Raw genomic sequence first — 12,119 nt, 5'->3', positions numbered from 1 at the left:
TATCCACCCGCTGCACAAGCAGCTAGCAAAGGTGGTGGGGGTTATTTGTTTCCTTAGCGTAGGTTTCATTCAAATACTTGTTTAGGTAATAGTTGACTCAAAAAGCAGAGCAGGCCCAAATCCATGTGGACAATTAAAAGTTGAGTGTGAGATTCTTCCATTACATAATTCCCAGGGGAATCTCTCAAGTCCACGGTGTTCAAAACGATATTTGAACAGGCAAGGGCCAATCACTATTTCACTGCGAAGCAGCCCAAACTTCTGCTGTACAAACATCTCCCCCTAGAGTTTATTTGTGCTGGCTATGTTTAGAACTGTTTGTTATTGGGTGTTCAGAACTCCTGGCCATCAGGCTTAGTGTACTCCTGCCTTCACACAGCACTTAAATGCTATGAAAACTTGTCTGCACTGACCAGAACAGAATGAACTGGTCATCTGGTTTCCTTCCCTCAAAGCTTAGTCTCTAAAGTGCCCTAATATGTTTGTTTGTTCTCTTTTACCAGGGGAGGACTGATTCAAAGATGGAGGTAAAGACGTCACTTCTCGATAACATGATAGGGGTGGGCGACATGGTCCTGCTGGAGCCCCTTAGTGAAGAATCCTTCATCGAGAACCTGAGGAACCGCTTTGACCACAATGAGATCTACGTAAGTCCCTCTGCTGTTACTGTAGCCACTGTTGAATGTGTTTGTTTCTCTTTCAGTTCAGTTTATTTATGGGTGCCTATCCCCATGTTTACACCCAATACTCTTCTGAAGTACGCCGATGGCCACACTTCCCTTGTCCAATCCCTTTTTGTCCCTTTACTCATTTCTTTTTGTCCTGGCCTTAAAAACAGTGGCACTATATCTAGTAACCACAGAGCTCAGACACTCGATAAATCACGTCATTGAGGAATGTGGATGATGTCTTAAATGAAGCAGAACTTTCTGAGCTAGAGGGCGAGGAGAAGGACTGTGGCGGGCTGGATGCTTCTCTCCAGAGAGAGGGGGAGGGTGGCTGAACAGAGAGCCTGGATCAGGGCTTTGGCTCTGGGCTATAAGCTCTGGTGGCTCTCCTGACTGCTTCTTCCTCCGCTCTGTGGCTGGGCTTCTCTAGACGTCAGCTTCTATGATTATGGCTCTCTGGCTCCTCATTGCTGACTAGGACAGGCCCAGAGCCCAGGGAATGATGTCACCACAGTTGTATGTGATTGGTTCTCTGGGACTCTTGATATTTTAATGGAGTTCAGTTGACTTCCTGTGGGTCAAACATGTTGTTTTGATATGTCTGATGCCCTCAAATTTCTCTGTCACAGACTGTTTATTCAGAACGTGATGTGTTGTGGTGGCCCACCTACTACAGAAGTAGGACCAAGAAACTTGCGGAATCATCAGTGAAAAGAAACGCAGAATAGTTTTTCTCAAATACAATGAATTAAAGTCGGACTAGTTATATTAATCTCTATAGCATCAGCACAATGGAGAACAACTGAGTTCCAATGGTTGCAATGGCATAGAGCTGATCTACGTCTGTAATCGATCCAACTTCTGAACAGCCACATTACGGTGGCTGCACCATTTATACTGCACTCACCCATTAACCACTGGTTGTTCCTTTTGCCTTGTTGTTATGGTGTGAGGCCCTCCTGAGATTAGCTTTGTTCCCTTATATTTTCTGCTCCTTAGTGTGTCATATGACACCAGTTGCCATGAATTAGTTCTACTGGAAAACATATATCTGATTACATATATGGAAAATCCCGTTGATGTAATTTGCCTTTGCAAAACAAGCAAATCAGAATCGGGAGAGTATGCATGGAGGCTTCACATTTTCTTGTGTCTGAATCTCCTTATAACAGATCATTGTAAACTGGGTCTGATAGTGCTTTGAGGCTAAACTGTCTGGATTGTGATGGTTGAGACAAGGAAGTGTTTTTCTTTTCCTTTGCAGCTAGTAATTACTAAGTCCTAGCAACGAGGTCCCTCCAGTTTGTAATTTACTCATTTCTTCCATACTTTCATCCAACACATAAAATGCTACAGTAGCTTTGAAACAGTTCTGGGTCTTATGATTGCACCTAGCCTACTCCTTCTTCAGCTTTACACATTTAAATGCAATGGCTGAAAAGGTTCTTCCTATTGTTAGGATGAATGGAAAACCCCTGATATGAAACGTCCCAAGGCCAACCCCTTTATATGACTATGATGTTTACACTAACCGGGCCCTCATCCTCCAGCCTAGATAAGGATCTCTACTGTATCCTCCTCCAGCCACATTGTAGCCCTCATTATCAGAGGTATTCAAGGGGTCAGAGGGGTTCATCCACATAGTATGTCGGAGGGTCTTAGAGTGGGCGCCCTTCCTGTGCAGACTAGGGAGGAGGGGGGCCCCCAACCTTAATGGCTTCACACACATCACTGATGGCCATGTAGAAGCAGTCCCCACAGCTCCACCGTTTAGTTTTTACAACGCCCACCCCATTTGTCTTTGTTGGCGGCATCTCAAAGTCCTGCTCCTGCCTCCCGTGTTCAGCTTCACGATAGGCCCGTGGGCTGTCGCGTTGGCCTGAAGCGGTCTCCGGTCCTCTCTTGTTGGAGTGGGTTACGCAACAGCCATTAAGCTGGAGAAACATTGAAGAGGTTCAGCAGTTCAGAGTTGAATGTATTTGGGGTGTTTTCTGTTTGAGTGGCGAATACTCCATTTTGTAAATGACAGATTGTGGTCATTTCTGTGCTGTACCGAAGTAGTTGAAGATGCCAACTAAGTAGTTAGTCGACTTTGTCCTCTCTTAGTACTTTGTCTTTACTTTTATGAGTACCCAAATGAGTTTTTCCAATGGAGATTGCACTGGCTGTTACAGCGATGACAGTTTGCCATGATTTGACAGTGACAACATCACCGTGCGTGTACCTCACTCTGGTGACCTCAACTGCTTGTTCACAGTTCTGAGCTGCTGGTATGCCACTGATGCCGTCCAGGATTCCGCACATTGTTCTTTTGTGTTTTGAGTTTGTCTCCTGATGTTCACTCCAGGCTTTGCATGCCTGAGGAATGCATCAGGAATTCCCAGCTGGAGCTGAGGGAAGCACACATGTACACGCCTCAGCCCATATAGATAGATAGAATCAGGACAGGTATTTTAAACGTTGGATAATTTCAGGCAATATTCTGTTCCTGTTTTTAGGTTTCCGCCGTATTATTTCGATTATAACTATGTCAAATGTTCTGTTGCCTCTCCCTCTCTCTTTATATCCCCCTCCCTCCTCCCATTTTTTTCTTTGCAGACGTACATTGGCAGTGTGGTGATCTCCATGAACCCATACAGGTCACTGCCCATCTTCACGCCAGAGAAGGTGGAGGAGTACCGCAACAGGAACTTCTACGAGCTCAGCCCACACATGTAAGTCCTGGCTGGGCCACCTGACCGGCCCTCCACCTCCACACCACTGTGTTTGGAAGCCCAGGCATGCTGCTGTGTAGGCTGCAGCATGCTTTTTGTCCTTATTCAGAGTATCAGTAACAAAGGTCCCCTGTATTTCAAAGGTCTTTCAGGCAAGTGTCAGACACACACACATACACACACACACACACACACACACACAGTGAACAGCACTGCTCATCACATTCACTCCAAAGATGCTGCCTAGACGCGCACACACGCACACAATCATAAATATTTGTATGCACGTAGAGTGCACGTAAGACACAATGCACAAAGATGGTGAGTTGTCCGAGTGGCTGTACTTGGACTGAGTCCCAAAAAACATAGCAAATATAAGCTTGTCATCAACATTCTTCTTCTTTTTTTTTTTTCCCCTCTTCACTTTCAGCTGTTCACAAGGTTGGTGTAATGCTTAGACTGCACTAGGAGATTTATAGCCAAACTGGAGGAATAGGCCAACACAAGAACATGTTGTGGGGACAGTTGGGTCGTGGGGGGTCTATTGAGGCCCCTGTGCCACTCTCCAGCGGGTGGCCATCTGTTCATCCAACGTTAAGCCTGCCTCTCTTTTGGGCTGAAGGAGTAAAACAAAGACCAGCGCTCATCAATTAGCCTGCCCGGGCAGCAGCACACCCTCGCTCCCCCTCTGAGACAGCCCCCCGCACCCCCTCTCATGCCTCTGTACTGACACACTCCACACTGACAAAAGAGATGGCCTGTATGTACACAGGAGCTGGCAAACTCCACATAGCCTTTCCCCACCCCACTTTAGTCAAGTTCTATCTCTCTTTATCTCTCTCTCTTTATCCATCTATCTCTTGTTCCTCATCCTTTGTTTATCTTATTTCGTTCTTTCTCTTTTTAGTATGCATTGAGTCAGCAGAACAGTCCAACATGACAGATGTGTCCAGCTGTTTCTTTTGGCAGGCTTAAAATGAGGATGTTTTTCTCTGTCTCCCGATGCCAAAGCTGTTCTTCTTAGTGTCATCCTATCTCTATCTTTTTTTAAAAAAATTTAAATTTTACTTTTTTTTTTATTTTATTTTTTACTTTCTCCCCCTCCTCAGTGTCTCCCACTGGTGTTGTTTTTAGAGCACTCAAGTGAGCAAATCTCTTCGGTTGTAAAGCTGATGGCTGATGTCAGAATCCCAGGCCTCTCTCCTCTGATCTGGAGCCACGATGAGGCCAGTGCTCAGACCAGTGGCCGATCCAGGGCAGCTGTTTGGACTATTACTGCCCAGTAACCGATCCCTCGAACATGGAGAGGGTGATGGCACAGGACCTGAACTTTTAGGACTCACGATGCTTCACATTCCAGTAGCCTGAGACAATAACCCAACTGGAAGTAGCCTACTTATTGAACTGTGAGCACACTTAACAGTCAACACCTTGTTTCCTTAGCAAACTGTTGACTGCGCCTATTTCTTGGGACTGTTCACTGTTGCATCACCTGTTGTGTTCCAATGGTATTGATGAATGCTCACGCCCATGAATCAACACTAAACAGGGCTCTGCCTGAGGTTATCCTCTTGAACCAAACTGTCTAGTTTGTTGCAAGTCGGCCTCTCTCATAAATCCTCTCAGACAGGACTGGGGAGTGGGACAGACCTTAAGCAAAGAGGTTTAGATGGTTATCCTTTTCAGCCTAGGGCAGAGGTCACACAAAATACCATGATCAGTGTCTCCGACAGGGCCATACTTAAGGAATGGATCAAATCATGACAGAGTAATGGCTCGTAGACATGTTGCTTGACATCCCCGGGCATATTTTAAGCAGTTTGGGTAGTCACAGTTCACAAGTGAACAGATGTTGTCTCGGTGTTGTCAAAGACAAAACCATGATGTAAACCAGCTAAAAAAAGATGCCAGTATGCGCTGCTAGTGATTGTCAGGCAATGCAATTAAGCTTCCTTGCAGTGGCCCTCAGACTGGTAGTGTCAGAAGTGTTTGTCGAGGCCGGAATTGTTCCAAACTCCATAAATATATACATAAATTGATCTTCATCCTCATGTTGCACCATCTGGACCTGACTGTGTGCTGACCCTGCCCTCTGTAACATGAAACATGTCACCAAGTTATCACCAGTCATGTTTGTCAGCCTGAACCCACACTGTGCTTGTCTAATACATAAACAAGCATAGGTGCATCTTTGTAAATTGTAAGTATGGTGAAGTGCCTTGCCCAAGGACACATCATTTGGCATGGCCAGGATACGAACAGGCAACCCTCTGATTAATAGCCCGGTTCCCTAACTGCTCAGCCATCTGACTCCCTATATAGGACGTAACTGTGACTTGAACCCTTCCATTTACAGAGGCAGCTAAGGATGCTACTGTAACTTGTTGCTTGTGGAAAAAATACATTTTAATATATGTATCAGAAGTCAATGTAGTACCATGTAGCTTTTCCTTTGTTATGCAAGCAGTGTGATAAAACTGCAATCATCTAGATGCAATATATCAATATCACTTTATTAGTAACACTTTGCACTTGATGCTGAACAATTTGAGTCACCGGAGATACTGGAAGCAAGCATTGGATATGATGTTATTTACTTTAACCCCACAATCTTTATCAGATCCACAAATGACTAAAGTCAACACTGTTGCCATCTTCATGCGTCAAGAAATTCAGCACCCAGGGCGGAACGTGTCCTGAGGACGGAGTTTAGGTGAATAAGCCACACCACATAACCGACCAAACTGGGCTTTCAAAGGTCGCTCGTGCAGATAAACATTTACTTATCTTGGCAAGATCTTCAGTACATAAAGCCCTGCGGATGCCTAGTGCTCGCTATCGCCCGCTACCCAAGGCCACGATGGTGTTTAACATGAACACGGCGTGCATGCAAATCTGAAACGTGACCAGGTGTTGAATCAAAAAGAGAGTTCAACTTTAGCTGTGTTTTCTTCTGTAGGAGGGCTGATCGAGTCTCCATCTTAAGAATGATCTTGATTCTTTAGGATATGGAAGGATGAACATTTAGGAAAGAAATAGAATTCATTGAAATCCTGCTCATTTCTATAGTTTGACTTGGGGGAAAAAAAGAAAAAAGAAGCATTTCCATAACATGAATGGCCTCCCAGTTCACCATCCTCATGGTCTGGTTCCCTTAGAGGCTGTGATCATTGTGTGGGTCTGATCTGGTCTGCCTAAAGGGGATCAGGGTTGGCCTTTAATTAATGTAACACTGGGGGGTCCTGTGGGGCTGCACACCTCACTCCCTTCCCCCCCCCATACCTCATTAGAGACTTGAACACCCTCTAACCAGCAGCAAAGGACAGCCCACACCAGGCCAAAACCACAGCTTGGCTTAGCTCGGCAGCCTGGCTCTGTTGTTGCACTGAAACCTGAGTCTGCGAAGCTCTGTTTTTACTCCAAACAATGATGAGTCACTGTCCGCGTTAAGTTTACATTGACAATAAGAGTTTGGGTGAGAGCACACGTCATCTGAAGTCTGCTGACGTGTCATTTTACCAAGTTCACCTTGCTCCTTTCATCTTGGGAGGAACAGGACAGTCTTGTGGAGAGGGCAGTGGTATAGTGTCGAGGTTTCGTCTATGGGTGCATCCGTCTTTCCACAGAGGAGGTTTGGCAGGTCATTTCAAAGCCACACAGATGGTCGGCGTTGTGACCAGAGCTGATCAAAAGAGCACACTAGGGACTTTCCGAGATTCAGCGTTTTAGTTAGTTACTAGTAATACTTAGTATTTCGGTCCGTTTTGCCAAATGGCCTCTAAATAAACATTTTAATATTCCATGTCAATAAAAAAACAGCACATTGGAGGTGAAACATGAGCACACACTCATTTGTGAGTTTTGCTTCCATGGTTTATGCAGTGTTCTCCTGCTGGGGTTTCCAGTTGTGTGTTATTGTGTTAGCTGAGTTTCTAAAGATTACAGACAAGATAAGGCTGTGCCATAATTACTGGCGATATAATAGCTTTCCCGTCAACTATGAACACTTGGCCGCATGCATGCTTTGACTTATCTGGATGCAAGGCCAGAGCCATCGCTATCATTAGTTTTAGTATGCCTGGGCTCGCTGCTTATAGGAGAAGCCTGATGTGGCCCTATTCAATTGCTGTGGAGGTATTTGTCTATGCGTCTTCAGAATATGAACGTTAAATGTGTATGATTTGAATTGAGCACGTCTGCCAATGGACATGGTTTTCTCTGTAGACGAGCAGGGTTCTGTTGTGCCGAGGTCTCGAGCCAGCAGTCTGGCTGAGTTGTGAGATCGGCGACTCCTGTCAATTGGGTTTGCTCACTTTTCTTGTCATTGCCAAGCTGCCCCTCGGACATGCAGCAGCCTGCTAAGGACTGCCTTCTCCCTCCCAGGCGTTTAATGCATACTGTACAAACACCCGCTTTCACACACCTACATGCAAATAACACAGGCCTGACCTTTAATAACACAGACCAACTCAAAGAGCGAACCATTTGGACTCTTGATACCGATTTATCAATACAGATTAGATTAGTGTATGTTTTAATTTCTTTATGAGACATCATGTTCCGTCTCAACCACGACCCCCCCCCCCCCCCCCCCCCCCCACACACACACACACACACACACCATTAACCCGACCGTATCCCTTAATGGGATCCCCTGGTATGGCCCAGGGTGGGTCTGCATGTTGAGAGTTGGCAGTAGCACAGCATGGGCTATTCGGCAGACAGTGTTTTCTTTAACCGCTTGACCAAAACCTGCAGTGGCCCGGTTGCTCTGCTGACCAGCCGGCTGACAACGCAAGAGGCATAGTTACACCAGGCTTCTATGAACTCAAACAAATGACCACCGGAGCTGGTTTAGAGCAGATTGATTGCCTATTTTACAGTATAATGAAGGGCAGTTTGGTGTATGTCTGTATTTGTTCCTTTTTTTTTCTTCTTTCTGTTACATGATGGGGTTATGAAAAGTTGTTAAACACCCAGGGTAGATCAGTCTAGATAAAAGAGAGGTTATTGGCCTATTAGAAAGTTACTTATTAACAGTATTGCTAGAGTAGTCAGTCAGACTGAAACCATACCCATTTATATTACTGAGTGAATATGGTATTACAACATTATTGCCACAATCCATTTCCCTGTTTGTGTGTCCACACCTGCTCTTTGATCACCAGAGACCTGAGGAGGTGGGGGGTAGCACTGCAGCTGCCCCCCCCCCCCTCCCCCCCACACACACACACACACACACACACCGCCCCGACTGGCTGCTCTAATTGGCTCTTATTGAGTTCCATTGTGATCAGAGCCCATTACCAGGGGGCTGTGATGCAGCCCAGGCCTTGACTAGACACAGACTACAGACCAGAAGACACCCCTCCCCCTGTGGACATAAGAGGACAGCGTTGTTCTGTCTGCCCAGATGAGCCGTTGCTTATTAAACGGCAGGGGTTTTCCCCTTCTTTCAACACGTCTTTGGAATCATGGGGTGATAAATAATCACGGCCCCGTCTCCCCGCCGTCGCGGCCGGGCAGATGGCGTTGCTTGTCTTTTGTGTGGCCCGGTAGCCAGCCCTTGCAAAGATTGAGCTGGTAACAGTGGTGAAGTGGACGGCTCGATTTCTCCTGAGGGGGGGGGGGGGAGGGGGGGATTGTGTTCCGCCTGGGTGTAATGAGGTAATCAGACCACTGTTCCAGACCCTCTCGCTCAGTGCTCTCAGGGCATTGTGGGGGTTGGCCACGAGGGCTTCGAGATTCACCGATAGGTCACAAAGGCCCAGCTGAAAGGCGTTATGGCCATTTGGGGTGTCCAGGAGAGGGTGGTGTGGTTAGGGGACTGTGGGGAATACAGGCTTTTAGAGTCGGGCAGGACACCGTTTCTGACCCGAGGGATATCATAGGCATTAGGTTATGCCAAGGAAATCCTATCTGGCGACGATTGAATCCTGCACAGATCAAAGGAGCACAAGGCCAGCTCTTCGCTCCAGGAACCTTGTGCCTTTTCAGTCCTTGCTTGAGGTGTTACGGGCTCTATTAGCACAGCGGAGGCTGTCCAGGTCAGGCTCCAGAGGGACTCGCTCATGTTTCCGTGTGCAGATAGGCCCGCCTGATGGGGGGGGGTGGGGGTGGGGTGTCCACGCTGTGGGAACACAGCCTCCTGGTGGGTGCCTCTCCTCAGCTCAGACTCAGGAAGCTGGCCCGTAGGCCCACTAAGAGGCTCATCAGGACTTAGCCCGGATTCTGGGCTCAATCTGAAAATGACATGGTCACCGCTGCTCCAGCTTGTAACCTAATATGATTGCAGTTTTGCGTCAGCGCAACGCTGGCACCGCAGAGACGACTTGATGTGGTTGCTGCGGCTCCCGTGTTTGGGGGCGGGCTGTGCCTTTTCGATAAGTGTCTTGTTGCGACCCAAGCTATCTGCGGGAGAGGGGCTTAATCGAAACCAGAGTGTGCCTCACGGGCTTTAGCTGACGCACCAGGTGCATGATGGGGCCAGGCCTCCCAAGGAGGGGCCTGTGATCCTGTGTTCCAGGACCAAGGTAGGTAGAGCATGAATCGGTGTGGGAGTTGTTTGGAGGCAGATGAATAACGAACGTGACACTGAGCAACTCCCAGGTTTCTCTGCGTCTCCTCCTACATGCAGGGGAGGTGTGTGGGAGGTTCTCGCAGGTTGTTTCTATTTAAGGTGGAATTTGAGCGCATCAGCAGCGTGTGGGTACAAGACATGGACGTCAGCCATGGCGCGTCCGTGTCGGGGAGTCCCGTTCTAAGTTTGGGCACGGGGGGGAGAGGGTTCATTAGTGCGCGCAGTGCGGACGCTGGTTCTGCTGATGTGCTGTTTGACTTGGTCTATCGGCGCCAGATCTCGCATATATGTGGGGAGGCTCGGAGACCAGTCTCTATGCAGGGTGTGGGCCAGATGTCTGGCTTAATGGCCCACTGTGAATCTCTCTCCCCAGCCTCACAGCATGACAGGTCTCCTGCTATAAAGCTGAGCTGTAGCCTCAAATGGCAAAACAAATGACTGGACATATGGCAGACACACCCAACACACACTTTTCACACTAATTGTCTTCCGAGTGGCCTAAGAAATCCCCCCCCCCCACAACACAATGAAGAGGCCTACTGTAATTGTCCCTGTGTGAAGCAGTATTGAAGTCATGGTGATGCGCCATGGTAACGTAGCTACCACGGTGATGAGGCTGTGGACTCTCGACTCTTTCTTTTATAGTAAGTACACATTTGTTTGCATAGTCTGTGATAATGATGCTGATCCATTAAGGGGGGGGTTCTGACAGATATGTGTTGCATGGAGATGTGTTTTGTGCATCGGCTATGGACGCGGTCTGGTACTATACAAAATATTTAAAAAGCCCCAGCCCTCCAGTCTTTAAAAAATCTATTTACTGTACTCATTTGTTTACTTTTCCAGGAAACCTTGGAACAGAACATTTTAGCCAGGCAGAATGCCATTGTTTCTTGGAAAGGAGGTTTACCTGAAACATTCTTCACCACCTTCTCTGACAAACATATCTTTTTTTTGTTTGAGTAAAAAGTACATTTCATCCAATCCACGTGAAGTTCTTTATAGTCCTCCTCATCCCCTTGGCTCCAAGAAATCACGATCAGCCACATTGTTATGAACCGTTCTTTGTCCTACTTACGACAGGCTGTAGGAAAAATAATTGTTAGTGGGCTCTCAAATCTGCCGTTCTGACCCAGGTGGGCTGAGCAGCGCGCTGCAGCCCTCGTGTGTTGGCGTGACGGTGACCTGGTGACGGTAGAGAGGAACGAGGAGGCTCTCGCTATGGGCGGGCGACTGTGTGCCTCCTCCACACACCCGTGTCTGTTAAGAACATAATATGATACTTCAGTCCCTATGGTAACGGCGCACAAACACATGCTTGGGTCTGATGGATAGGAGCAAGGTTCTGTGACTGACAGGCTCTGCTGCGAAATGATTCCTACCTTCCTATAGCTCTACGACTACCTAATACTTTCACTACTTTGTTGTTTTGTCTGTTTCACTGGCAGGAGGTGTGGGGAAAGGAGCAGCTCCTGAAAGATGTTTGAACATCACGTCTCAGTTTGGCTATAGCACTGAAGCACCACACTGTATTGAACCGTATTGATCACTGGAACCCACCCTGTGTCAGTTTGTGCTATCGTGACCAATGATGGAACTCATTTATAGAAGTGTACTTCCCTGTTCAGTCTGAACAAAAGAATTGTGGTGTGATATTTTCACAGCTTACATAAGTTAATAAGTAGCACAGCTGAATGCAGGCATATTGACCAGATGGATTTCACAAACGTTTCCTTCCTTGTAAACCCCACTATGCAAAGAGCCTCCTGGTGTTATGTACTTGAAGCTCCTCAGAAATGATGGTTAGTGTTGATATTTCAAAATATATAGACATGGTGGTCTTCTTGATTCACCGTACTTGTTATCTTCCAAAATTTGAGGTAAAGTAGAGGTTTATATTCAGATGCTTTATTTATGTGCAAATGAATGCGCATGTCATTTCCTTTCAAGTAGCTTCTCCATTACACTGACTGAACTTTGCCCTTGACTACGACAAAGTCAATGTTTTTCTTGGTTTTCTCGTTGTTTACATTCCTAAGCATTACTTCCCATGACTTTACACTGCAGCTGAACATGTGGTTTTTAACACGCTTAATCGTGTGGCCTTGACAGTGATGGTGTTTGAGCGGATCCATACAATGTAGATGTAAAACTTCC

General features: G+C 46.8%; 1 protein-coding gene across 3 annotated transcripts in view; it reads left to right on the top strand.

Annotated features, from left to right (window-relative positions):
- The window catches only part of myo1b (myosin IB), a 51,649-nt gene that overhangs the window by 5,933 nt on the left and 33,597 nt on the right, over window positions 1–12,119 (top strand). For all 3 annotated transcript variants that reach the window (XM_084688838.1, XM_084688837.1, XM_084688836.1), the window contains exons 2-3: window positions 504–647; window positions 3,267–3,382. In XM_084688838.1, coding sequence (XP_084544964.1) covers window positions 522–647; window positions 3,267–3,382 — 242 coding nt within the window. In that variant the 5' untranslated portion in view covers window positions 504–521. The remainder of the gene's footprint in view (window positions 1–503; window positions 648–3,266; window positions 3,383–12,119) is intronic.

This window comes from Hypomesus nipponensis, chromosome 23, assembly GCF_054491055.1.
Source record: "Hypomesus nipponensis isolate SF chromosome 23, ASM5449105v1, whole genome shotgun sequence".
Taxonomy (NCBI): Eukaryota; Metazoa; Chordata; class Actinopteri; order Osmeriformes; family Osmeridae; genus Hypomesus; species Hypomesus nipponensis.
This window is presented reverse-complemented; position numbering and strand designations above follow the sequence as displayed.